This window comes from Anser anser (assembly GCF_964211835.1).
Source record: "Anser anser genome assembly, chromosome: 5".
NCBI lineage: Eukaryota > Metazoa > Chordata > Aves > Anseriformes > Anatidae > Anser > Anser anser.
Window position 1 is genome coordinate 56,469,563 of NC_139725.1, and position 24,291 is coordinate 56,493,853.

At 43.2% G+C, this 24,291-nt stretch overlaps 1 protein-coding gene across 3 annotated transcripts; it reads left to right on the top strand.

The window, feature by feature from the left end:
* The first annotated feature begins 635 nt into the window (after window positions 1-635).
* Window positions 636-24,022, top strand: TRMT61A (tRNA methyltransferase 61A). 3 transcript variants are annotated; one of them, XM_083837336.1, is made up of 5 exons: window positions 636-785; window positions 3,274-3,639; window positions 13,114-13,380; window positions 22,562-22,680; window positions 23,361-24,022. In XM_083837336.1, the coding sequence occupies exons 2-5, from the start codon at window positions 3,309-3,311 to the stop codon at window positions 23,559-23,561; spliced, it is 918 nt and encodes a 305-aa protein (XP_083693462.1). In that variant the 5' UTR covers window positions 636-785; window positions 3,274-3,308; the 3' UTR covers window positions 23,562-24,022. The 3 variants fall into 3 exon arrangements, with proteins under 3 accessions (XP_083693462.1, XP_083693460.1, XP_083693461.1); XM_083837335.1 differs by adding an exon at window positions 1,572-1,645 and having other exon boundaries at window positions 727-785; window positions 22,562-24,022; XM_083837334.1 differs by having other exon boundaries at window positions 22,562-24,022.
* Window positions 24,023-24,291: the final 269 nt, after the last annotated feature.

Consider the following 24,291-nt stretch of genomic DNA (forward strand, 5'->3'; position numbering starts at 1 on the left):
CCTAAACACAAGACACGAGTAGGAGTTAGTACAGTGCTATTTGGGGTTTCGATAATGATTGTGCTTCTTACGAGCCCACATTCAGTTGTGGGTTTCTCCTACAGCCTTCAGAAACCCTCGCTAAGTGGTCGGTTGGTCTTCAACGGCCTTTCCCTGCACCGGGTTCTCCTTGGGGAGTGCCTCGAACTTTCTGGAAGCCGCTTTGCCTGAAAGGCCTGGCTGTGTCGACGGAAAAGGCAGAGCCGTTCCCTGTGGAAGGGGCTTCACCCCACAAGCTGTAGCCCTGAGACCCCCCACACTTGACAGATAATGAACAAGAGCTCCCGATGGGCTCACAGCAAACCACCAGGCTGCGAGCCCCGTGGAGGCAGTCGGGGCTGGGGGAAAGAAGCCAAAACTGGGAAGAGCTGCCCACGGACCCCCACCCACAGGGACCCCTCGAGTCACTTTAAGGACGGGTGTAGGGCAGCCCCACCGCTCCCCCACAGCGGGCGCCGACCGGCTCGGCGTGCCCACCCCAGCCCTCGGGGGCTCCCCTCCGTGGCGGAGGGCGGTCTGTGCCCCCTGCACCGCTGAGGGGGGGAACGGGGGACCGAGGGCCGGCAGCCGGGCAGGGGCGGCGGTAACCCGGCGGCTGCAGGCAGGGCTGGCGGGGGCGGAGGCGGCGGGGAGCGTCAGCAGCCTGCGACCGGGCTGGGAGGAGGCGCGGGGCGGGCACCGCGTGTGAGGAGAGCCGGGCCGGGCCGGGCAGGGCCGGGCGTGCTGGCGGGGCTCAGCCCCGGGAGGTAACGGCTGGGGGGCGGGCGGACATGGTGGCTCCGGGGGGACGCCGACCTCCCTCCCTCCCTCCCTCCCCGGGCAGCGGGTGAGGGCGCTCCCTGGCCCCCTTTCCCTGCCCTATTTGTGCCTTTAACCCCCCGCAAGTCCGGAACCGAGGCGCTGCACGCCGGAGCCGCCGCCACCGCGTGTGGCTTGGGGGCGAGTTGGGTGCCCCCCGCCGGGCGCGGGGCTGTGGGGGGACAGCAGGGGGTTTGGGTGTTAGCTGTGTGCGTGACAGTGCCTGCCTTCCTCATCCTCCTCATCCTCCTCATCCTCCTCAGCAGGGGCATCGCAACCTGCGCGGCAGTGCCTAGCGCAGCCCTGTCCAGAAGCCCTGAGGGGAAAGAAGGATCTCTGTGTGGGAGCCAGCGGCCACAGGGTCAGGAAGGGCAGAGACAGAGCTCGGTCTTGGTTTGAGCAAACACAAATCGTTGTAGTGATTCCCTGTGTGAGGTTGTATGGGATCGCCCGGGTCACCGAGTGCAGGTCGTAGCAGTCGCAGGTGATGAAAAGTTAAGGCGAACCCACAGGAAAATGCCAACCCCTTGCCACAAGCCACAGGTTCACCTTCCCTTCCACTCCGCAGCAGCCTGTGGCAGAAATCCACACAGGCTGCACCGTGACATCTGGAAGAGAAAAGGAGGGAAGTGCAGCAACAGGGCATTAGGCCCTGCACTCGTTAGGGAATGGAAAATGATTGAAAATGCGTGAAAATAATGGATGTTTGTCAACTGATGTGCTCCATGTCATAGGGGGAGGCAGCGAAGCTACCAGAACTCCTCACAGACCCTCAGCTTACCCCAGGTGTACAAAAATAACGTGCCAGGTGCGTGCCTGAGAGCTGTCACTGGGGATGTCAGCATACATTGTTCTGATGAGCTGTGATAAATGTAGTGCTCAAAGGGAGGCAGAGAAATTAGAAGCCAAAAGGAGAATAACTCCTTATTTCTGCAGAAGTGCTGCAGGAATGATGCTTTGTACATGGGTGTAACTACAGTTGAAATGCTGTGAAAGAAATGGATTGCACTCACACTCTTTCCAAACGGCATTATTCTAAACAAGAGCTGAAAACTACATTTCATAAATAGTATCTAGATTGAGAACTACAGATGTAATTCATGAAAGATTAAGAACATCAATATAATCAGATGGTGCAAGCTGTAAAACCTGGTTAAGCATCACTGTACTGTCTCACAAAGTCCAGTGTGTATACATTTCTGCATTTATGGGATGTTGTTCTTGCTGTTTCACCATATGTCCGGACAAGCCTGTTCTGCTTTGGTATATGAATACGTGTATTACATGTCATAAGCTTTGGAAGTTTGGGCCACAAACATTTCTGTTTCTCAGTCTCAGTGACTCCAGCCGCCAACTTATAAATCCAGCTGCTTACCAGGAAAATGAACTAAAACAAACATTGGTCAACAAAAACAGACTAGAATTTTAGAACTGAAAGTTTTTTAGTGAAAACAGTGAAATAGGTCTTACATATTCAATACAAAAGCACCCAAATTAAATAATTATTCTGAAACTAAAATTAGTGCTGGCCTTCATTTCTAACTTCGGGATCACCGTTGCCTCATTAGTCAATTCCTTCCACAAATTGATCAACCTGCAGCTTAGGTTGTTAGCTACCTTATCTGAAAAGCACTGCCAGGTTTTGTTGTAAACTGCCTTCTAAGATCGATGTTTTTTTCTCAAAGACAACAAAATTTAATTGTAATTCTCTAAACAGCTCTGAGAACAGAGGACTAAAATGATGCAACAGTGTTTGCATTGGCTTACAAATGGCTGTTTACGTTCAGTTATAGCACAGATCACTTCCCAGACAATTACTTTGCACCCCCAATGGCAAATTAAAGGCCGTAATATTGCTTTTTCTTTGTACTTAGTCAAATTTATACTTAAATTAATGAGGATACTACCTTTATCTTATCTCTAAAATTTCATTTGGAAAACTTTCAAGCAAACTTTTGCTAAGTGGTCCTAATAACTAGTGATTGATATCCAGGCAAGTAACCATTGTCTTATGTTGTAAATCACCAAGGGATAAGCCAGCAGAAGGAAATTAAAGTCACTACTTAACAACATACTCTGAGAGCTTGTGAACTCGAATTGAACAGACTGCTGAAATTGATACTACCTTGCAAGTTTCCCTGTAGCATTGTGGAGCCGGCTGAGTAAATTACAATGTATTTGGTAAATTTTCTTTTAAATGTACCATACAATGCTACAAATACTGGTTATATTCAGATCAGTGGGATCTTTCCATTGATTTTAATTGGATCAACAGCGTGGCAGAGGGAGGTCCCTGAGTTTCATGGAGTTCTCTTGCTAACATCTTATTTGCACAGTGTGTACTTTTTTATATATTGGGGAAAATGAAATAACTCGTCTGTAGTTACAGCCCTATCGTGATACCATAAAAATGTCTTGATGTTTATTCCCATTTAGGTGACAGCCACCAGCCCCACTACAAGACTGTCACAATGAGTTTTATTGAATATGGCGATACGATAAAGGATGGTGACACAGCTATTGTGTTCTTGGGCCACGAATCCATGTTCCCTGTGAAAGTCCAACATGGGACTGTAACTCAGACTAAGTACGGGGTCATCCGGCATTCCATGGATCTCATAGGCAAGAAGTATGGCTCCAAAGTGACCTGCAGTAAAGGAGGATGGGTTTTTATTCTTCATCCAACTCCAGAACTGTGGACCATGAATCTTCCGCACAGGACACAGATTCTGTATTCCACTGACATCTCTATAATCACCATGATGTTAGAACTGAAGCCGGGCTCCATAGTCTGTGAATCAGGTAATAATTAGTATGTTGAAATCCTTTATTAAGGGCTAACACCAACACTTTTCATGAAAAACACGCTTAACTTTACATTTTACAAAAAGTCTTTTTTTTTCCATTGTGATATAATTTTCCCAGCCTACACATTGAGTAATTCTATTTAATTTGCACGTGTTATCAGCTGCTGTTTCTTCAACACACAATACTACTTCAGTGTGTTGGCCTTATGTACATGTATACCTTTGAGTATGTGATGAATTCATCTTCTTAAAATAAATATATAAACATTTTTCTTTCCATTCTCTAAAACTGTTAAGCACTTCAAAAACATTTTCAAAAGACGTTATTTGAATCGATATCCAGACCCTGAATTAGCAGTTGGAGATAAAACAGTTGAGGTGAAGTAGTAAAAGGCTCTGAAGATGAGAGGTTGAACTCTAGTAATAAGGGAAATAAAATGTCAGTACATAGATCAAGAAATACCACGTAAATACATATATTTCATTTTTCTCTTCCCAAGTGTGATCCACTTGTAGCACTTCAACTGCTTGCAAAGCGCACTGTAGTTCTGTGATATAATGGATGATGCATTCATTACAGTGCTGTGTTATGTTTCTAAACTCAGTTTAGTGTATTGCCCCTTCCATGATTCTGCATAATTCGCAAGTAAGGAGGAGTTAAATTTCATATAGATGGATATTTTCCTAGTTAATACAGTTTATAATAATGCCTTCATGGTTTTATTGCTGCAGGCAGTATGAGGTTTGCTTGATTTGATCATGTTTCTGTAGTCTGGGAAAAAATATGAACTGTAGAGAGTTTGTCCTCATTTTTTCTGGCTGTTTACTTGGAGTCTTTTTAGGAAGCAGCCTTATATGCTTCCCTCTGTAGCACAGAAGTGGCAAAGGATCAGCATGATGGGGTCGTACTGCACTGCATTTACCTGCATTTAACATTTCCTGTTCCCACCCATGCATAATTTTGGGCAGCTTTGGGTCCATAATGGCTGCTTTCCAGCACAACTGAAATACCACTTATCTCTGCGTCCAGTTACACCCGCTAATAAACAGGTGGTGCACGGAGCTGCCTGCTGTGTGCTGGCGCTTGAAACAGGCAAAGCCATGGAGAGAAACCTCTGGTACTGCTCAAATGGCCAAGCAATTGTGTGTTCATAATTCAGTTTGTAGGGCGATTAGGTGGTTCTAGGGCTGTCATGGAAGTAGCAGCATTGTTCATTGTGCAGCTCTTTACCTCCTCCCCTCCTTGCTTTGTGGGAAGAATAAGTACAGCACATTGGGCTGGGGAGATGAGGGTTGCTGCATGTCCTGCCTCACTTGGGATAGGTGAATGTTAAAGTATTGAGCTGCACATAAAATGTTTTCAGTAATGTCAAAGGTACCTAGATGAAAATCTTTAAAAGCTCATTTATCTAAACAGCTAAGAAATGGAAACACTTGATGAGGTAACCAGTCCAGATTGCCAGAAATGTTATGAGTCAAAACTTGTAGCTACAAACAATCCTTTTGCTAATGGGAAACTGTCCCCAGGTTTATTTTAATGTCTGTGCTGTTCTAATGAAAGTATTTTAACTTCAGCTTTCTAGGAAAAGTGGACAGTTTTACTACTACAGTTGAGCTTGTTGTGCTTGTATTGCTTGAAACATTCACTGTATGTGAAGAAATAAGGAGCATTATGTCAAATTCATCTGGTTAATCTCGAAGCAAGAGCTTTACTGCAAATTTGCTTACAACTGACCAGAAGTGGTGATTTGAATTAAAAAAATTTACATGTATTGACAACAGGAGCCTCCGGTGTGATGATGTAACCTACTTTGGTGGCATCCAAAATTAGACCGTGTTCAGTGATCCAAAATCATTAGTTCTAGATTAACCTTGCGTGACCTAGAAGGAGTTAGCCAATGATGTTTAATAGGAACAAGACAGGAAATCTGGCCTAATAATGACATTTGAGTCTGCTTCCTCCCATTGCTGCTTGTTTTAGATGTATCTTGAGCATTAATTAGCATGGAGGTCTGTCTTTTTTGTTATTTGAACACGTAGCTGCTGTAGGGATGGGCAAAGCAGGCACAATAAACAGGCCGGGCTCTTTTCCCCTTGTCTTACTACCAAAGTGTGACAGGAATGCCCTGTATGTAGCCAGGGTAAGCAAGCAGAATTGTGGAGTAATCTGCACACCTGTGTTAAGAACGGGTGGATAAAAGTAAGATGAAATGTCCTCCATGTCGTGTTATAATGCTGTGAACACCAGTACACGTGAGCTTTTGTGTGTGCTTAGAAGAAATCAGGAAAATAACCATAAGGCTCAATTTTGTATTACTTGCGTTGTGCAGTTTAAATTGATTAGTAATGATTTGTCACAAATGATATAAACATATTAATACAGTTTTTACTATTTTAATTATCTCTAATAAATACATAAAGAGTAAGCTTGTCGGCAGCACATGCATAATTAAAATGATCCAAGCATACTCTATTGAGGCTATAAGGAAACTCAGCATCTGCCCGATGTTCCATGATGGAGGCATAGGAATATGATCTCCTGCTAATTGCTAATTTATGAAAGTATGTTGAGATTTTAAAACCATTATCGCTGTTGTTGGAGCTAAGATCTCCTGAAAGTATTGGTCCCTGATATTTGGAATTCACCTCCCTGAAGGAGTCTTTAGCAGCCAGATCTTTCCAGAATTAAAGGATACTTGAGATAGCTGCTAAAATACCTGCTGTGGGCGGCCTGGTAGTATGAAGCGTTCATTCTCATCAGGTAACTCTGGTCTTACTTGTGTTCACTGCATGCACAAGTCACTGTTTAAATAAAGGAATAAACAGAGTCTTTATTTCGTGCCACCACACTCCCTAAAACTAAACTTGATGTCAACTTCTAAGGCAAGGCTATTTTCAGCTCAGTGATTACAGCTGCCTATAGGATAACAACCCCATTCGACAAAAGAATTTGAGGTTTTGAAATTTATTTTTATACTACATTGGAACAAATATGAAACCTTTCAGATGCTTTTGCCAAACCAAAGTATGTAAAAACTTCTTTTTTTTCTTCTTTTTTCTTTTTTCCCAGTGACCACTTACATAGGCATTTTTACTGTCCTCTCTCCCTGGTAAGACCTAAACAAGTATCTGTCCTAACCCTCAGAATTACTCAGGAAATGCAGTACAGCACTATGTAACCTTGTTTAATCTGATAAATCTAAGAATTATTTTGGCTTCGACAGAGCATTGTATTTAGACAAAATGTAATTTAGTCAAAAGTATTCTAACCACCATCCCACTGATCCGTTAGCACTCAACAAAATCAGACTCACATGAGCAAAAATGTTAATTGGATTTTTTGCTTCCCTCCAGCTAAATCCCAAATTAAAAATTGCTAAACCCTGGTCATTGCCACACAGCAATGGATTTCTGAAGCCACAGACAGGATTTCTGAAGACTGAGGGCAGTACCCTGGGTCCTCATGGCTTCTTTGTGGAGGAATAACAAGAGCCCCTGGCTAGTCTTACACTAGAGCTTCTCCAAAACAGTTATGAAATTTTCAAACTCATGGTCTGAGTATAGATTTTGTTAAGAGTACGCTCATAAAAAAATAATGAGGACTTAATGATTAATGGCTACTTAATAAATGATTAATAGTGTATTGTGGAGTCCCAGCAAGTCAGCTGTAATGCCATGACTCTTGTGACTTTTTGACAAACTCTGCTCGCGTCTGCACCATCTCTGTGGCACAAGTGCATGTAAACTGTTTGCAGCTGCATCTTGTGTGTAAAGTGCAGACCAAAGCTTTGTAACTATTAATTTGATTTTGGAACGTATGCTAATTAAGTTTATAATGTCTCCCATATCTACCTCTTAGCAGCTGTTCAGGTTAGAATGAGAGAAGTCGAAAACCTGGTCCTTGTGTAACACCTTCTGAAGCAGAAGAAAGGCCTCACCAGTACAAATGTCAGAGAACGTTGTATTCCCTCAGCATACGAAAGACCTGAACCAAAACTGGTGCCACCTGAGGCATCACTCTGATGCATGCAGCCTTGCCGCTGAGCTGCAGCTGATGAGAAATGCTGCTCATGCCCCAAAGTGTTTGTTTCCAGGCTTCCAGGCTTACTTTCGTCTTCCCATTTCACTTGACTACCAAGAGCATTTCTCCTGCAGCTCCGAACTGCACGATATTACGTCCGTTTTGCAGATCTCCCCCTAACGAACTCCGACTCTTGAATCTCTAAGAGCAAATTCTTTTCAGTCTTTACATTCCCATTCCTTTTGTAGGCAATGCCAGTCTTAAAAACTTGCACACTATTAGTCCCCCGACTCCTGGATCTGGTCAGTGAGCAGTGGCCCTCTCTGGCCTCCATTCTGCTTCCTAAAATGCCTGTTTCAGCAGCGTGTCCTCAACAGATAAGCAAGGGAAAGGGCTAATCTTCTTCCTTGTAATTCTTTCCCTCCCACTCCTCTTCCCTCCCTCCATCCCAGCTCTTGCTGTCTCTCATTTCTGCCACCGTTTGTGCCTTTGACTGTCTTCACAGTAAGATCTCCAGGTTAGTTTCCATCAGATGCTTAAGATCTCTTTATATATTCACTCAAAGTGATTAATGACTCTCCTGTTACATAAACTTGTCATGTACAGTGAGCGGTCTTCCTCTGTTCCGCCTTTCTTGACAGATACTGGCTGTGGAGTTGTTAGCTCTGTCTAAAGATTAATTTTCCTCTGGGTTTGAGGCTCCATCCGTTCTCGTGGCTGACTCATGACCTCTCTTATTATTTAAGGTTTAAGCGTGGTAGCTAGGAGACTAATACAGCAACACTGCCATTGTTTTGTTGTATTTGCCCATTTTAGAATACCTTGTGTAGCCAAATATTGCACCAGATACTTCAAGTCTGTTAAAATGTTACTAGGCACTGTATTGATCCAGTATGTAATAACTCTTCATAGTTAATCACTTTTCCTGTTTTCAAGCTATATGAACTTAAGCGTGCACTTAAGAGCTTCCTCAGCTTTATTCTGGATTACGAACCTGCCGTAATAAACTTGGAAAGTATTTTGCAGGTGCAGAGCTCTAAACGTCATGGGTTATAAATCACAATTTGTACTTTTTTTTAAAAAAAGTATCCATGAAGAGAAATTTGGGGGGAAGGCAAGCCAAGTGATAGCTTGCACTGAGAAAATGTAGTGGAACACAACATCAGGTCTCCTATGTGGTAGCACGGCTGGGATTGCAGGAGTCTAGGCAAATGTCCTTTGTCATAAGAAAACCCGACTGAACAGAAAACAGTGTAAAAATGTGCTCTCTTGCTCAGCTATCAGTCAAGTGCCATGTTTGGTGCTGGGGTAACACTTGTCTTTGTCTTGTCAGTGGCCTGATGTGTATCAATACAGTGCTGAAACAGCAGGTGGTAGTTTTGAAGGGGTCAGATGTTGTCCGCAGCAGCTTTGAAAACGTGAGGAATGATCTTAACGTGGACGTTGCCTCAAGGTGGCTGAGGTGTGTGGAGGCTTCTCTGTGGAAAACCTGCCACTTAAATAAGCAGAGAGTGGGAAGAAATCTTTTTGAGGTCAGGGGAATGATCGAGTTCTTCATCCGATCAATACTTTGCAGTCTGTAATCAGAAGGACGTATCAATAGGTACTGAGCTATTGTTTCACCTCGGTGTCCACTTGTTAGGGTATAAATCCTTCTAGAACTGCTCTGGTTTCTTTGTCGTGAGAGAGGGTAGAAACATTCCCCTGAGCTTAGATGAGCCTGGGAAGGGAAGAATAGCACTTTGCTGTATCTGCAGGGCCACTAGCCAGCTAACCATGGTTTTAACATGGGATCTTAATTCATGCCTTTGGACTGAGATGGGCTACTTTCCTGGTCCACATCCTGATTCCCCGCATAGTTCTTCTTCCTCAAATTCTGAGCTTTGAGCTTTGAGCATAGCATATTGTGGACCCTGTGGCATCTCATTAAATGCCTACAATGCAGATGTCTGCTTTTGGACCGAGATGTTTAAAGTTGTTGAATAGTCAGTCTAAAAGTGCACTATACTCTCACAAGTCATAGGTGCAATGGCCAGGGTGAGATTCACAGATCGTGTTTCTTCATCTAAGTGAGCTCTAAAACGTCAGCTATGCTGGTAAGGATGCCTTCAGTACAGTTTGAGTTATTCCAGTTTTGCCTCTCTTGCAGAGCCTTTTCATGATTAATTTGCTCTAGTTAAATGGATATTGTCCTGTGGTAGAGAGCAAACGGTTTCTAAGGCTATTTATAGTGCAAGCAGCCAGAAAGGCAAGTATCCTCATGTAAAACTTCTAAACTGTATTTGTTCTAGAAGTTGCCTTACCTTCTGCTTTCAGGGCCAAATCAGGACCAGGCGTTTCACTGTGCCTGTGAAGGAAGAGAAATGAAAATCTACTGAAGTCCATCCAGTTCTTAGCTTGCCTCTTCTGATAAAAAAAACTCATTTGGGGCATTCAAGGTTTTGTTCTTTTGTATGCAGGTAATTCAGCTACAGTATTTCAGGTTTGGTAGTGTTCTTCCAGTCCGTGTTTTCGGTAGTGCTCCTTACATTTTGCTGCTTTCCTGGCTGGTGCTTTATCATGTGAGGGCTACCTTTCATTTCCCAAGGAATTCTGAACCTGGCTGGAACTTATTTCAGGCTGGTGCCTAGGTGTCACGTGTTGCTGAACCCTGATTTTTCTACAGTGATTTTGAAGTGAGGACAGAGAGAAATTGGAAAGGAATTGAGAAGGTGGTGAGAAGACTCGGATGTTGGATGTTGCAGATTTGCAAAGGAGGAGATGAAAATAAATGTTCATTTCCCCAGCTATAACAGCAGAGGAACATAGGGCTGAACCCCTCCCTTCTACAGACAGTGCTGATTGGGTTTTAGGGGTTGTGCTTGAGTACAGATCCATGCTGAACTGCCAGACCTTTTATGAGCATACTCAACAAACCACATCAAACGTGCTGAACTATCAGGCGCATGAGAGTTGAGGGTCTTCATTATTTCACAGGACTGGGTTTTTTGAATCTCCGGTCTTTTGAAGAAAAGAAGAAAATTTGCAGTGGTGGGTGATTCATAGCCATCTTGTTCTTTGTTTCCTGCAGTTTTGAGGGTGTTGTCAAGGAGAAGACAGGCAGCATCTTCAGAAATACTCTCATTAGTGATGTTAGCGTGATAGAATTTGATGGAGTAAAGTGTGATACGTATGCATTATTCTCATGTTTGCAGCAGCCAGTCAACAACAGATAATTCCTGGCAACCTTGTCTAACAAAAGCTCAGTCTGTAAGGCATGCCTGCAAGCAATGACTTCCAACATCCTGTTTTTGGTTCTGGTTTTGGCTTGGAGTGTTTATGAATAAAAAAAAGAGTAACAGAAAATAAGCCAAAAAATCTTAATGGGATTTCCTTCCAGTATCTTCTCTGGTGTTTTTAAAAGCTAATTTGAAAGGAAAGTGATTAAAAATGTGAAAGAGTATGAACAAGGAAATCGGATACATGCGCAAGCTGCCTCTCTCTTCTGCTTACCTCTCAGCTGTGCTGACAGACCTTCTGCTCACTCTTACGGATTAGCTGAGAAGGACACAGAAAGTGGGCAGCATTACCCGTTTGAAAGGTAAAATAATTAAATTCGGTGAGGTTGCAGAAGTTCTCAGCTGTGCAATCCTGCCTTCTGGCGTGAAACCTAAAGGCAGAATTTCAGTCATTTTAGCATCCCATGGGCATCGCTGCTTTTATCATTAAAAGAAAATCAATGACATGCTGTTTCTTTGCTGTGTAAGTATATTATTGAGTTTTTGCAACCACGTGCCTACTGTGATACCATTGCTTGTTTTGAACAGGGAAAATGTCGACGTTTAGAGCTGACAGGTGCCATGAGCAGCAGATAGTTTTCCACATGTGCACACATAACTGCCATTTGCCTTTTGTTTGCTTTAATCCTGGCACGTATGCATGCATTTTCACGTTAAATAAATGTTTGCGTGAAAGTTTCCCTCTTCCCTTGGACCTCTTTGGGGCCAGTGCTGAAGCTGTAGGTCCTTCTCTGCCTAATCTGCCCCATTAAAGCCGGGGGAGTTGCTGGTCTGCCTGCTGGGGTCGCAGCCCTCTCAGAGGGGAGCCGAGGAGCAGTGCCCATTCTGCAGTTCATTTGGTTGATCCCATGGCAAACACGGGCCCTGAGCTCTGTGTATAGTCTGAACGGCTCCCTTTTAGAGCTGTCAGATTAAATACAGTGCCATAGCAATATTTCTCCCCTTATGTGACTAGAGGGAAAGAGCCTTGGATCTGTCAGTAAACTCTGACTTCCTGTATGGTTACGGGAAGTATTGCTCCAATTAAGCAGCATACCAGCCTCTGTGTCCCCTAATTAACTTCCTCTCTGCAGTTTCTAAGCTTTCTCTGCTACTGCTGTACTTCAGGTTCTGTCTTTAAAAAAAAAACAACTTCTAAAGATCTATGCTAGTTAAAAGAACTTGCTTCAGGCTGAAATACAGCCTGGACCGTCACTGAAGATAGCTAGAAATAGATTTTCTTTTTACAGGAGAAATGTTCTCCCAGTACAGAATTATAAATCAATAAACACAGATAATTTGGGGTAGCTGTGGGGTTTTGAGTTTGGGGGGGTTTTCTGTTAAATGCCATTTCAGTGAGTAATTTGCAAGGCAAATTGGTATATGGGTGGTTTTTTTTAGTGAAATGGTTATTAGTCATTCATCTATTTAATACGCCAATGGATCATTAAAAATAAGTTTCCTAAATTATCAAATTAAAACAAGAAAAAAAGTCTGTCTTAATGGTTAGTCCCTCACTGTACATGGTAATTGTACTTACGGACAGTTCCAGGTATGGGATTGCTCTCATTAAACTTCATGAAGGTTGTGCAGGCATGTGTATAGGTAAGTCACTCGTGTAATCAGGTCATTTGGTCAGCGTGGCTGCAAGGAGCTGAAGGCCTTAGTTTTGGATAATTCCAGTGTGAGCTGAGGGTGCCCAGTGTCTTAAGAGGCACTAAACGTGTCCATGCAAACAAATGGCCTTTAGGACCAGTAGGGTTTTCATAGACCCTTACCAACATCTCTTCTTTGTTTCAACCAAGTGTGAGGTTTTGAAAATGCTCAAATTTGCCTTCATCTCTTTTTACCTTAGAAGAGTCTGGCACTTTAAGAAAAAAAAATCTCTGGTTAATTTTCCTGAGTATTTCCTGTTGGGTTTGATTCCTCGTGTCCTGTTGTGGCTCTTGTTAGAGCTGTAGTTGGCTCTTGGCATCATTTTAACTAATGCTTTGAGGACCCTGAAGACTTTTTACTAGGTCATTCAGTCTCCTTGTTGGGGAAGGACTGCTCTCTTTCGGTAGTTTAACCAGTGGTTTGTGTTCGTTTTGGTTTTGAGTAGTGTTCCAAGCAGTCGGACTGATGGAGAAGACCACCGTACTAATGCGGAGCACTGTCAAAAGGCGTCTCACGAGCTGTTTTTCTTTTCCAGGTACAGGCAGCGGATCCCTCTCCCACGCTCTCATCAGGACAGTGGCTCCCACAGGGCACTTGTACACGGTGGAGTTCCACCAACAGAGGGCTGAGAAGGCCAGGGAGGAGTTTCGGGAGCATGGGGTGGAGCATCTGGTGACTGTGACCAACCAGGACGTCTGCAAGAATGGGTTTGGTGTCTCAAACATTGCAGATGCTGTGTTCCTAGATATTCCGTCTCCATGGGAAGCCATAGGACATGCAAAGGCAGCATTAAAAGCTGAAGGTAACCGCACTTATCTCTTTTTAGGAAGTACTGTGCATGCACACATCTCTGCCTCTGAGCTATATGCTAGATCTGCTCCTTTCCATTGTGTGATCGCTGTTCTCAAATGTCAAAGTCTATAGGCATTTCTAAGGATGAAAAACCTTCAAAAGAGGTCTGCGATTTACAGCGAAAGATTTGAAAAGAGCAGAACAACTTTTTCCTACAGGCCTGTGCTAGCTGCTACAATTAGCATGGGCAGTTTTAAAAAAAAAAAAAAAACTTAAAAACATATTTGAAGCTTTGTCAAGTGCATTTTGCTAGATCTGAGAGTGTGTGGGCAGCAGCAGCAACAATAAATGCTGAAAGCAAATTTCTTTGGCACTTCAGTGGAAAGGTGTTTGTATAGAAGGTGTTCAGAAGCACTTTACATCAATCATTGCAGATTTGGACCTATTTAACAGAGCTCTCCATCGGTAATGTTAAAGAAAATGTGGTTGTACTTAAATATGCTTGCCAATTTCTGCCTTAAATCTCTGCTGTTGGAGGTAATGAGAAGTTTGCCATTGGTAACAGTAGGAATTGAACATAATGGCTGTTCCAGCTTGTGCCAGCTATTCCTGGACAGTGACAGCAGGTGGGAACTGCTATTGAGCGACTGGATGGCTTTTTTCAGTTTATAACAAATCTTTTCCCTATTGAAAAATAAACTTCAGTGAACAAATCATTCTTTTATCCTGGAACAAGTTTTCCCCTAATTATTGTTCTACCATTGTAGCTGTACTGGTGTGAATCTGAGCTAACGTAGGCCAGGCTGCTCCCAGCTACCAAAGTGACTTTGCTAGTGAAGGAAGTGTAGGGTGCAGAACCCAGTCCCGTGCTGGGACACGGGTGTAGTAGAACACTGACTTCAGGTAAATTGCTAGGTCTTCTTGAAATCACAGCATTTAAACTTGTTCTTAAAGGTCACTGAATGTGCACTACCTTGCTGAGTCAGGACCAGCCCCAGCGTTAGGCTCCCTCAGCTACTATGGACAATTTTCAAGAAAGCTTTCCAATACCAGCGTAATCCATTCTTTCTTTAAAAAGTAAATAAATAGAGACTCGTTAGCACTCTCTACCTGCAAGGGTTACAGCTAAATTTGAAGCTGCTTTCCAGTGTGTCCTGGGAAAAAAAATAATTTTCACTGCACTGTACAATGTCCTTCCCATGCTCAAATTATCTAATCTAGTGAGCACAACACTCAGCTGACTTCCCAGCTTAGAAGGTGCTGCATTGCGCAGTCCAATTTGAATTATTTAAGTGGTGCATGTTTAGAATACTAAGCAGAGCTGCTTGAGCAGCTCCAAGATTTGAATCCCTGTCTCACTTCAGCATTTGAAATCCTAGAAAAGGTTTTTGTATATTCTAAATCTGGCCAAACTGGCCATATTCTTTGGCTATATTTTCCTGTGCTACAAGGTTACATCTGCTTAGCCAATATAAAATATATTTTAAAACCCCACATTTTTGTGCTTGTAAAGTGGCATCATGCATATTAGGTACCAGTCGAGAGGGAAAGCTGCTGATCCTTGCTGCAGTTTTTGCTGCAAATAGCCACCAGTGTCTGAGACCTGGTGTAGGTCTACGGCTCATCTTTTGTGTTTCATAGTACCTGGCTGAGCCATGAAGCTTTTGGTTTGTTTTCTTCTTGCATATAAACAAAAACTGGTTTTTGTATATAGTCAATTGCAATAGTAAGAGATACAAACTTACACATGCTTCTGTTTTATTCCAAATCATGTGGGTAGTTTTTGTTTGTTTGTTTTTGGTTGGTTGTTTTGGTTTGGTTTTTTGTTCCTTTTGCTGCTGTAACATCTAAAATATGATAGAAGAATATCTGTAAGTGCTTCTCCTTCCCTACTGCCAGCAGATTATTTTATAGCACTCCTTTGTTTTGTTTTTAAATAGTTAAAGCTCTTCTGCAGTGAGAACAGTTTGTGCACATACTGCTGATGTTCACCGCTGTTCCAAGGGTTAGTATAATGATAGGGCATCACTGGAGAAAAGGAGTTGTTCCATTCTTTTCCCTCCATGCCCTCTCTCTCACATCTGGACAGGGCCACATTGTGGGTTTTATTGTGATGCACAATGCTAATATTGCAGCTGTGCTGCCAGACAGTGGTCATTCATCCCCTAAAGTCTTAAGGTGCTTAGAATGAAGTCAGGGCTAAAGAAATTCAATACATAGCATCAGCTAGCCTCCTCTTTAAAACCACACTGTTCATTATGGAGTTTTCAGCTGAGACAGTGCGTAAGAGAGAGTTCTTAACCTTAACAAATCCTTATCAAATCAGTATTTTCTCTCCTACTTAGGCTCAAGATCCTGAATCTTGCAGCTCCTAGTAGGCTGAGTGCTAATGATCCTCTTCACAGGGTACACTTATCACTCACGTTATGCCTTACAGTAGGCTGTAAATGTGCTGCTTACAATAGCTTGGCCTCCCATTTAAAGCACTGCCAATTTGTGAAGAGCTAGGAGGATAAAAATGCACAGTGAGTTTGTGACTAGAAGGTTCTTGTTCCCTGGTGATGCGCTCTGCTGGTGTTCAGGCTTGCATCTCAGCTGCATCCTTCTGTGCTCATTTCACCAGTCACGCTTCCGAGCAGAAATGCTGCTTGTAATACCTCTCAGGCACTGCTGCACTGCAGAACTTGCCTTCATTCCCAGGCTTGCACTGTTTTCCTTTAGGAGCATCAGCTGATGAATGTGTTTCTATAGTCATGGCTGCTCTTCTTATCTGACCTTGGTGGTTTTTGCAAAGTTTCTGTTAACCCCTTCGGGCTAATTTAAAAAAAAAATAAATTAACACAATACGGAAACAAGTGAGGTAACAAACATCCTACAGTTCTTAAATGCCCTGAAACTTTTGACTCAGTCATCTCACAGCTGAATACTGTAGTGCTTTGATTATAATTCTGCACCCACCTACTCTGCTCTCATAAATATTGCCTATTTCTTCCAAGGCCGTGGAAGATGATGCATTTCTATAATAATTTTCCTACAGGTCTTAAATTTTCAGATAGGGAGATGGAAAAATACAGCCATATATTAGGCTGGATTGGCCTCTTGCATTAATAAATCCGTCCTTGGTGGTGCTTAAATTAGCAGTCTGAGTAACAAACTTATTACAACCACCCCTCTGTTATTTCCATTCTTTATATTAACGATATTACTCTTACATCCAGACTTTCCGCTCCCTTTTAAGTGTCATAAAGCCCATAAATTACGAGTTTGTCAAACTGTGATCCATGGTAGATCATGTGAATCAGGTAACGTGGTGCTGTCAGATCTCCCCCGAAACTCTGCGGGGGAAATCCCCTCTGACCATCTCCCCATATGTATTTTCCTGCCATCACAGAAGCCCTTCAGCAATACTCTACTCCTTGCAGTAGTAGTTGCTTTTTATTTCCAAAGTCTTTTGTTTGTTTTGCTTGTTCACAGTGGACTTCAAACAGGTAGGTCTTGCTTGCATTTTTTCCTCTAGCACAGCCATCGATTGTTGTCCTAACCTGCCAGGTTTGGTTATTACCGTTGATGTATAAGCAAATAAATAATATCTTATCCTCCCAGTAGCCTGTGGTGTAGGTAAGGCATTGCTTGGTTTTGCTAGTTTCAATTTTCATTTGGGCTTGCCACCCTCCTCCCTTGAGCTTTCAGGGAATACCAGTTCCATGTAAAAAGTCTCACTGGCTATTTTTCTTGAGGCCCAGAGGTTATTCATGGTCCCGTTTTTAAAACCACCCAGGTGTGGCTTTGAGGAGCAGCTGAAATCCCCAGCCACAAGTCTCAGGGTAGGGAGAACCCCAGGCTGAATGACGCCGAGAGGGCAGCGACACAAGGCCGGTGCTGGTTGGGCTCAGGCTCCCTCAGGAACGCGCAGGGGATGTGTTAGGGCAGGAAGTGGAGCCTAGCAGTCTAGCGTGCTGTCTAGACTGCCCTCCTCCACCCATGCAGGTGGTACTCAAGGCAATATCAATGCTTCTCCTGTCCACAGGAGATTGTTTTGGGATAAATGGATGAAGCCATAAGTGCTTGCAAAATGTCATCACCAGCCTTTACTAGTGTGGCGCCTACTTTGATTTGAAGGAGAATTCACTCAAGGTGAGGTTAAAGATCCACTAACTAGACTGAGACAGCCTCTCAGTGTTGAGGGGCCTTCTGGTCAAGCGCAGAGCTGCGAGCTGCCCCACTAGGGTCTGCTAGCAAGTGGGGGCTAACTCACAAAGCACCTTCATCCGGCTCCCAAGCACGGGCTGTTTGCTTGGCCAACTCCAGTTGTTTTGTCTTGTTGGAGAGCTTTAACCTAGCTCAGGTCTGTCGGGGATTGTTGGGTCAGGTGCACCCGATGGGTCTGGCCCCATATCCAGAAGCAGAAGTGATTCTCTGACATGTGAGTCCTGCGGGATTCCTGCATCATAATCCATGTTGAGGAATGCTGGCCCAAATCGTTGGCCTTTGCATGGCTTGTAGGAAGCAGCTGGGGATGAAAGGAACCTTAAAGGAAGTTGTTAGGTTTTATTCCCCAGTTTGGAGCCAACTGATATTTAGTTTTTGTTACATGCTTTTGCCAGCCTGCTAACAGTGAGCAGGAATGAATTCCTCTTGAAGGATGTACCTGCAAACATGGAGGTTAAGGTCACATTTGCAGAAAAACACATCAAGCTCCTATTAATGAGCTGGCAAGTGATTTGGAGAAAATTTTCTTTTCTGAATCAAGAAACATCCTTTAATTTCTTCCGACAGCCAAATCCTCTAATTTCACTTGTCAGGGAAGCTACATCAAATCGCCCACGAGCACACTCACTTAAAGGACGTTCTGTCCCCTTTTACAGAGGCAATATTTTTAGCGTCCTACTAGCTCAGAGTAAATGCCATGGTGATGCTGCTCGGTGACTCTTCTTGCCTCGCCCCTACATAATGTTAATGCCTGTGTTGTCTTTTTCTTTCATGAGATCTTTGTAACGCAATCTTCCAATTACCACGATGCACTGAGATCCCAAAACCCAGAGCTATGTTCTTTTACCAGAAATAAAAATGCTGTGCTGTATTCTGTACGTCATGGAATCATTTCCAAAATTATGGGCTCCAGAGCTTAATGGTGCTGCACTACATATGTTCTTTTCACATCCTCTGAATAATATTGTGACGATGAAAAAACCTAGCAGAGCACTTGTGACTCATGCTACAACCTGCAGAAGAGAGTGCGTAACTTGGACGCATGTTTTCATATCATGAGAGTTGGAGTTCTTGTCAGTTGGGTTGCGCTACCAGATTTTCCATACTGGAAACCTAAGACAGAGTTTAGCTAAGCAGAACTGGTAGAGATGCTAGTCCTTGTTCAGAGAAACCAGAAACAAAATCGCTTGTTGGAGTTGCACAGGAACACACCAGGAACTGCTCTTGAAGGAGGAGCAACTTTCAAGGCACTGATCTCTAAGATAGCAGGGTGTGTCCCATGATTATGAGTTAGATACTGTCTGTTCCGTGGTTTAGAAGTGTACAGTGCTATGTAGATGCAAATCCTCTCTTATTTCCCCCCCTTCCCTTAAGCTCTCTTTCTAATTGTTCCAATTGTACTTTAATTTTCATACGCTTTTGACCCTACTGCTGGTTACAATGACTGCCAGGACTGTGTGGGCTCGTTTCAGCCTACAGATTCAGGAGATTTAACCTCTCCATTAAATGTTTCAAACTCACTCCCTGTAAAATTGAAGGTGGAAAAAGAAATTTAAGGCTTTAATAGAGACTCATTATTCTCTTCTCCTCAACTGTAGCACTTGTCAGATGCATTATACATGAATAAACACATTTTCAGACAGCTCTTCAGATCAAAAAGCTTGCACAGCTTCCCAATGTGAACAGGATTAATCTCAGATAATTACTGTATCAATTTATGATGACACACAGATCTCATTAAACAAATTTAGGAATGGTAGCTCTCCGAAAATGAGAGTTTTCAGAGAACACAAACCTAGTTTGTACTTAGAAGTCTGAGTTCAGTTGTTTTTCCTGCTCTCTAGTCTAGTCTACCCCTTTGTCATCCACAGACAGCGCAGCATTCCCCAGCGAGCTGAAAGGGAGGCAGTACATGTCTTTTCTTCCTTCATTAAGGAATCCTTGGCATGGCAAGACAAAGCACTGCATATTCAAGTCCTTTAAGCCCTAAATGCCTCTTGATGTGTAAAGGACAAGAGGGCTCTCAGAGAATCTGAGCATTGTGAATGCTGAAATCTAGATTTATATCTGTTTGGTGATTGTGACAGAAAGGGTGTTGCCTAGCTGGTAATCCGGCAGGGGTACAGAGGGCAGCCTGCAGAGGGGAATTCAGAAGCATCTGGGTTGCTGAGGACAGCGTCGCTGCTCCTAGAGCAGAAGAGCATGTCCTGCTCACTGCTGGCTTTCTCTTGCTCAGAGGCCACATTTTTGCAACTCACAAAGCATCGTGTCAATTGAAGCTTCCCAAATCTTTCTATTTTAGGCAGTCTCTGTAAGTCTGGAGCTGCAATTTCATTTTTGCCTTCCAGCCTTCTGCTAATTGCAGCCTTCCAACCTTTTGTTAACACCTGCTTAATCAAACTCGTCCAGCCTGCGAGTCAAATCCAGCCTGCCGGATGGTGTGGAGAGGAGACGGCAGAGGACACCCCCCTCTCCCCTTTGCTGCGATCCATAAAGACAGATGCTTGGTGGTTCTGCTTCTAAGCTATTTGTAGGTATATTTATTCGGGAGGAACGTATAATAATAACCAAAGCAATAGGTAGTAAAGGGAAAAAAATGCAATTGGCAAAGCTAATGAAAACACACTCGGTTATGTGGAGTACCGGCTGTGTTACCCAGTTTTCTCACTCTTCATACCTGGGAATCTCCCAGCAGTGCAGTAAGTGAAATAACTTTCGTTTTGCACTTCCCACCTGGATATCAGCTATTACAAGCAAGAACTTTCTTCTCCATGAAGTGGCTTGAAAGCCCATTTTCTGTAACCCTCCTTCCCCCAGGCAGTCTGCCTTGCAAGAGGGCAGCCTGATAAATCAGCACCAAGTTTGGTGCTGACGTGCCGCGGTCAGCTGACGGCCCTGAGGCAAGATGAAGGTTGCTCGGGCTTTAATTGAAGGCTCAACAAGAACCGTAGGCGGGCCTGCAGCTTGTATTGCAGCCGCTGTGTGCAGGCTCCTTATTGTTCAGTCAATCCACAGCATGTGAATTCGAAAGCCTGAGGATGTCTTGAAATCCTTGTGGTCGGAATAAATAAGGAGAGCTGCCGTACTGTAAATGTAAATATATTTCCAGGTTTTGTTTCAGTGCAAAACACCAGAAAAGCAAAGCGTGAATGAAGTAGTAGTAAGTCTCTGATCTCCCCACAAATTCTTTCTCTGCAGACAAAGAGTTACTGTGAACTGACATTTAGCTCAGTTAGACGTTTGTTCAGTTCCGTACACAGTAAGAATGCAGCAGCTTTCTTTATAACCTATGTGCGTTATAGTAGCTTTCTAATTATGTAACGGGAATTTCTTCTTGGGCTTTTCTCTTTTACATCTACAGACATGGCAGAAATGTGCACTGCTTTGGCCAGAAGGGACGAGCTGTTGGATTCAAAATCGTTCTGTTAGCCCTGGCCACCCTGTTAAACACGGAAATCTAATTTCACGGGAACTAGCAGACTGGGCGTGCGATTAAATTGGCATCACCAGAGCTGGTTAATAATGACACATACCAGCATTAATTTTGCAGGTGATTATTAGATTGTTTTTTAATTGTCACTCCAGGGAACTACTTGTCCAGGGTGCTTTGTTCTGAAGATGCGTGATAAGAACCCCTGGCTGCAGAGACTTTATTCCAGGACTAAAATTAAATCCTTGTTAGTGTGTGGTGGATTAATGGTCATGGAGAGTGCTCTTCCCCAATCAGTACCCAGCACATCGTTGCTGCACAGTAACTGGAGTGCTGCACTGACGCTTTCAGACCTGATGCTTTCTTTTTTTAGAGATATGACTTTAGAAATGAGAAAGGAAAAAAAAGGGGGGAGTTTGAGATAAAGCAGACTTCGTGTAGTCCCAGCATAGCCTCTATTTTTAGCAGGAGGCTTTGCTCTCACTTGCATGGGTTCTTTAACTGCTTAGACAACTGATGTTGGAAGGCTCGACTGGATGAGCCTGGGAGAGGGCTGGGAAGGAATGCAAATCAGGTCAGCAAACATTTTCATCTAATTGTAATAAGTGAAACAATAGCTGAAGCTGCATTGTCCAGCTCTCCTTCCCCCAGCACAAAAGCTTTTCAGGAAGGGCAGTCGCCTTGTGGGACGCTGTGTCCTGGGAGAAAGCACATGCCCTGGCTTTATGGCAGACAGTGTCCTTATAATTCTTTGATCTGATTTGGCTGTGGCTTTTCAGAGTAAATCTGAATCCTTCTATTCTCAGCTGCTAAGGTGACATTGTAGCCAGCAGAAAGTTGTAGGGGGCCTATTAGGACTCTGTATTTAGAATCAAAAATGAACCATGCGCAGATGAGGAGACAAGTGTTAGTTTATCACTTAAAAGCCTATCCTAGAGTTTTGAAACATTTGCTGTGAAACTGCCCGATGTGCTACTCAGTAAATTTTAATGCTCGAGAGACGCGCTAGTCATCTTGACTAAAAGGGTAAAGTCTTAGCAGCACTCCATCTATGGCCTGGAGAGATTACTTTATTCTGTACACGCATACCATCGTTCTCAAATAAACACAGCCGCTTTTGTCAGGGTGTGTGTGCACGCACACTTATATTCTAATGAAGGCAACTCTGTGCAGTGTGTGAAGGATGACTTCTGGCTTTGTGTAGGTGCCAACGGCAGTTCAGTGCCTCGGTCCAGAATAGTGGGTAGTGGTTCTAAAGGGATCGACGTTAACAGTTTCGTCGTGAACAAATGTGATGGGCAACACTGGGTTTGGAAGATGAATGAATTTGCAACTGCAGTTTTTAAAGGGTCTGAAGCATCTTGTAAAGTCATCCGTGTTTGATTTTGACACTTTTAAAACCCGCACAGTTGCCTCATGAAGATTTTTTCAGAATATTCACACTTCTGTGTAACAGTATTTCTATATGCAGCTGAGAGGATTCAAAAAAAAACGAAAAAGTGCTTCGTTTTGTTTTTTACCCTCTTTTTCCACTTCCTGTCTTATTTTGTAGGTGGCCGCATCTGCTCGTTCTCCCCCTGCATTGAACAAGTCCAAAGAACCTGCCTAGCAATGGAGGAATATGGTTTTACAGAGATTAACACCTTGGAAATTCTGCTCCGAGTGTACAACGTAAGGACAATTAGCTTGCAAATCCCTGACCTTGGAAAAGCAGCCGAGGATAATTCTAGCGCTGGCTTTGACAGCAGCAACCCATCAAACCAAGGTAGCCCGTGCACTAATCTGCAGCAAGGAGCTGTGCAGTTCAAAAGCGGTGTGCCGCAGAGGGAAATGGTCGGCCACACTGGGTACCTGACCTTTGCCACTAAGAGCCTCTTTTAGTCCATGTTGAGTTTGTGCAGTTTGGAGTGCTTTGTGTGTTTGTGTGTGTTTGCTGTTTTCATGGTTCCTTTTTGTAGGGCATCCAAATTTTTACTTGTCAGGGAATTCCATATATAGTCAGATTTGGTTGGAATATGCTTTGTTTAAATAGCACACAAGCATTAAGCAGAGCAGCATTAAGGGAATGCTGGAACTCTGGAACAGTGCTCCACTTGCCATCAGAAAGAAGATAAATTAATAGGGAAGGGCCATTCACTGGAATCTGCAGAATAAAGATCCCTCCTGATAAGAAAGTAAAACAAACAGCATACTAATCACAAACGCATTGGGATTTTTTTCCTCCTCTTTATCAAATTACTTTCCTGGTTTTATGTTTTTATTTTTTCTGAGCACCACTAGATACTTTTTTTAAAAAAAAATAACCTTCTCTTTAACACACTTTCACTAACTAGTGTGTGTGTTTTTCTTAGGAATGTGAAAGTGCCTACTTGCTTCGTTTTAGATATGAAAGTTGCAAGGTCATGCGTTTGCCAGCATGGTTGATCACAGAATCAGTGTTTCCTTGGAGCAGAGTTCAGCTGCACAGAGGGTTATTGGCAGCACTCGGGAGCACAGCCTCTTACTCCGTTCTGGCATCTGCAAATCATTTCGGTTACACGGAGGTCAAATAAGCATGCTAATTGTTGGATTTGGATTAAAATAGTAGATTGTGATCAATTTGTAGTAGAAATTTGGAGCTGGATTTGTACTGTAATCTTCTAATAGATCATCAGCTGTCATTGTTGATGAGTCCACTGTGAAAATTCACTGAATGGCTGGTTAATATTATCTGAACACCTCTTTGTAAGCAGTGTGGCTGAGGTTCAGTTTGCTTGGTGTTTTATGTGCATTATGGTGTGTTATATTCCTGCAGCTGAATAACAAAAATGTTGCTTTCGGCAAGATTTCTGTCTCCAAATTGCAACAATAATGCAAACTTAGTAAAATCATCAACCAGCTTCATTAAGTAAGGTTTTAGACTTTTACTCTTCCATTTACTCTTCAGTCTTCCATATAAAGCTGGTGGGTGTGATGAACTTTTTGAACGCTGGATTACATTTTATATTCACAGAGTAAAATAATTATGCAAATATATGAAGTTCCTCGTTTCTTTCTTTCTTTTTAATGAATTCACCAATATTTTTGTTCCAGCCGCTAGTGCTGTCTCTGGAAGTATTTGGCTGCGCTTTGCATTTGGTACCTGAATATGGTGTAAGAAAAGTAACCATTCACAAACTGCTGCCTGAACATTTGAACCTGATATCCCTCCCCCATTCTTGACAAAAATAAACAAAGCTAAGCTTTTAACGTGTTATAGCAGAATGCTAATCCATAACGGTTTAAAGAAAGCTCAACCGATCA

Bases quoted from the DNA above. Each gene is read 5' to 3' on its own strand.
- TRMT61A (XM_083837334.1), top strand. From the start codon at position 3,309: ATGAGTTTTATTGAATATGGCGATACGATAAAGGATGGTGACACAGCT. The intron at 3,640-13,113 runs GTAATAATTAGT...TTTCTTTTCCAG, and splicing joins CTCCATAGTCTGTGAATCAG to GTACAGGCAGCGGATCCCTC. The intron at 13,381-22,561 runs GTAACCGCACTT...CTTATTTTGTAG, and splicing joins GGCAGCATTAAAAGCTGAAG to GTGGCCGCATCTGCTCGTTC.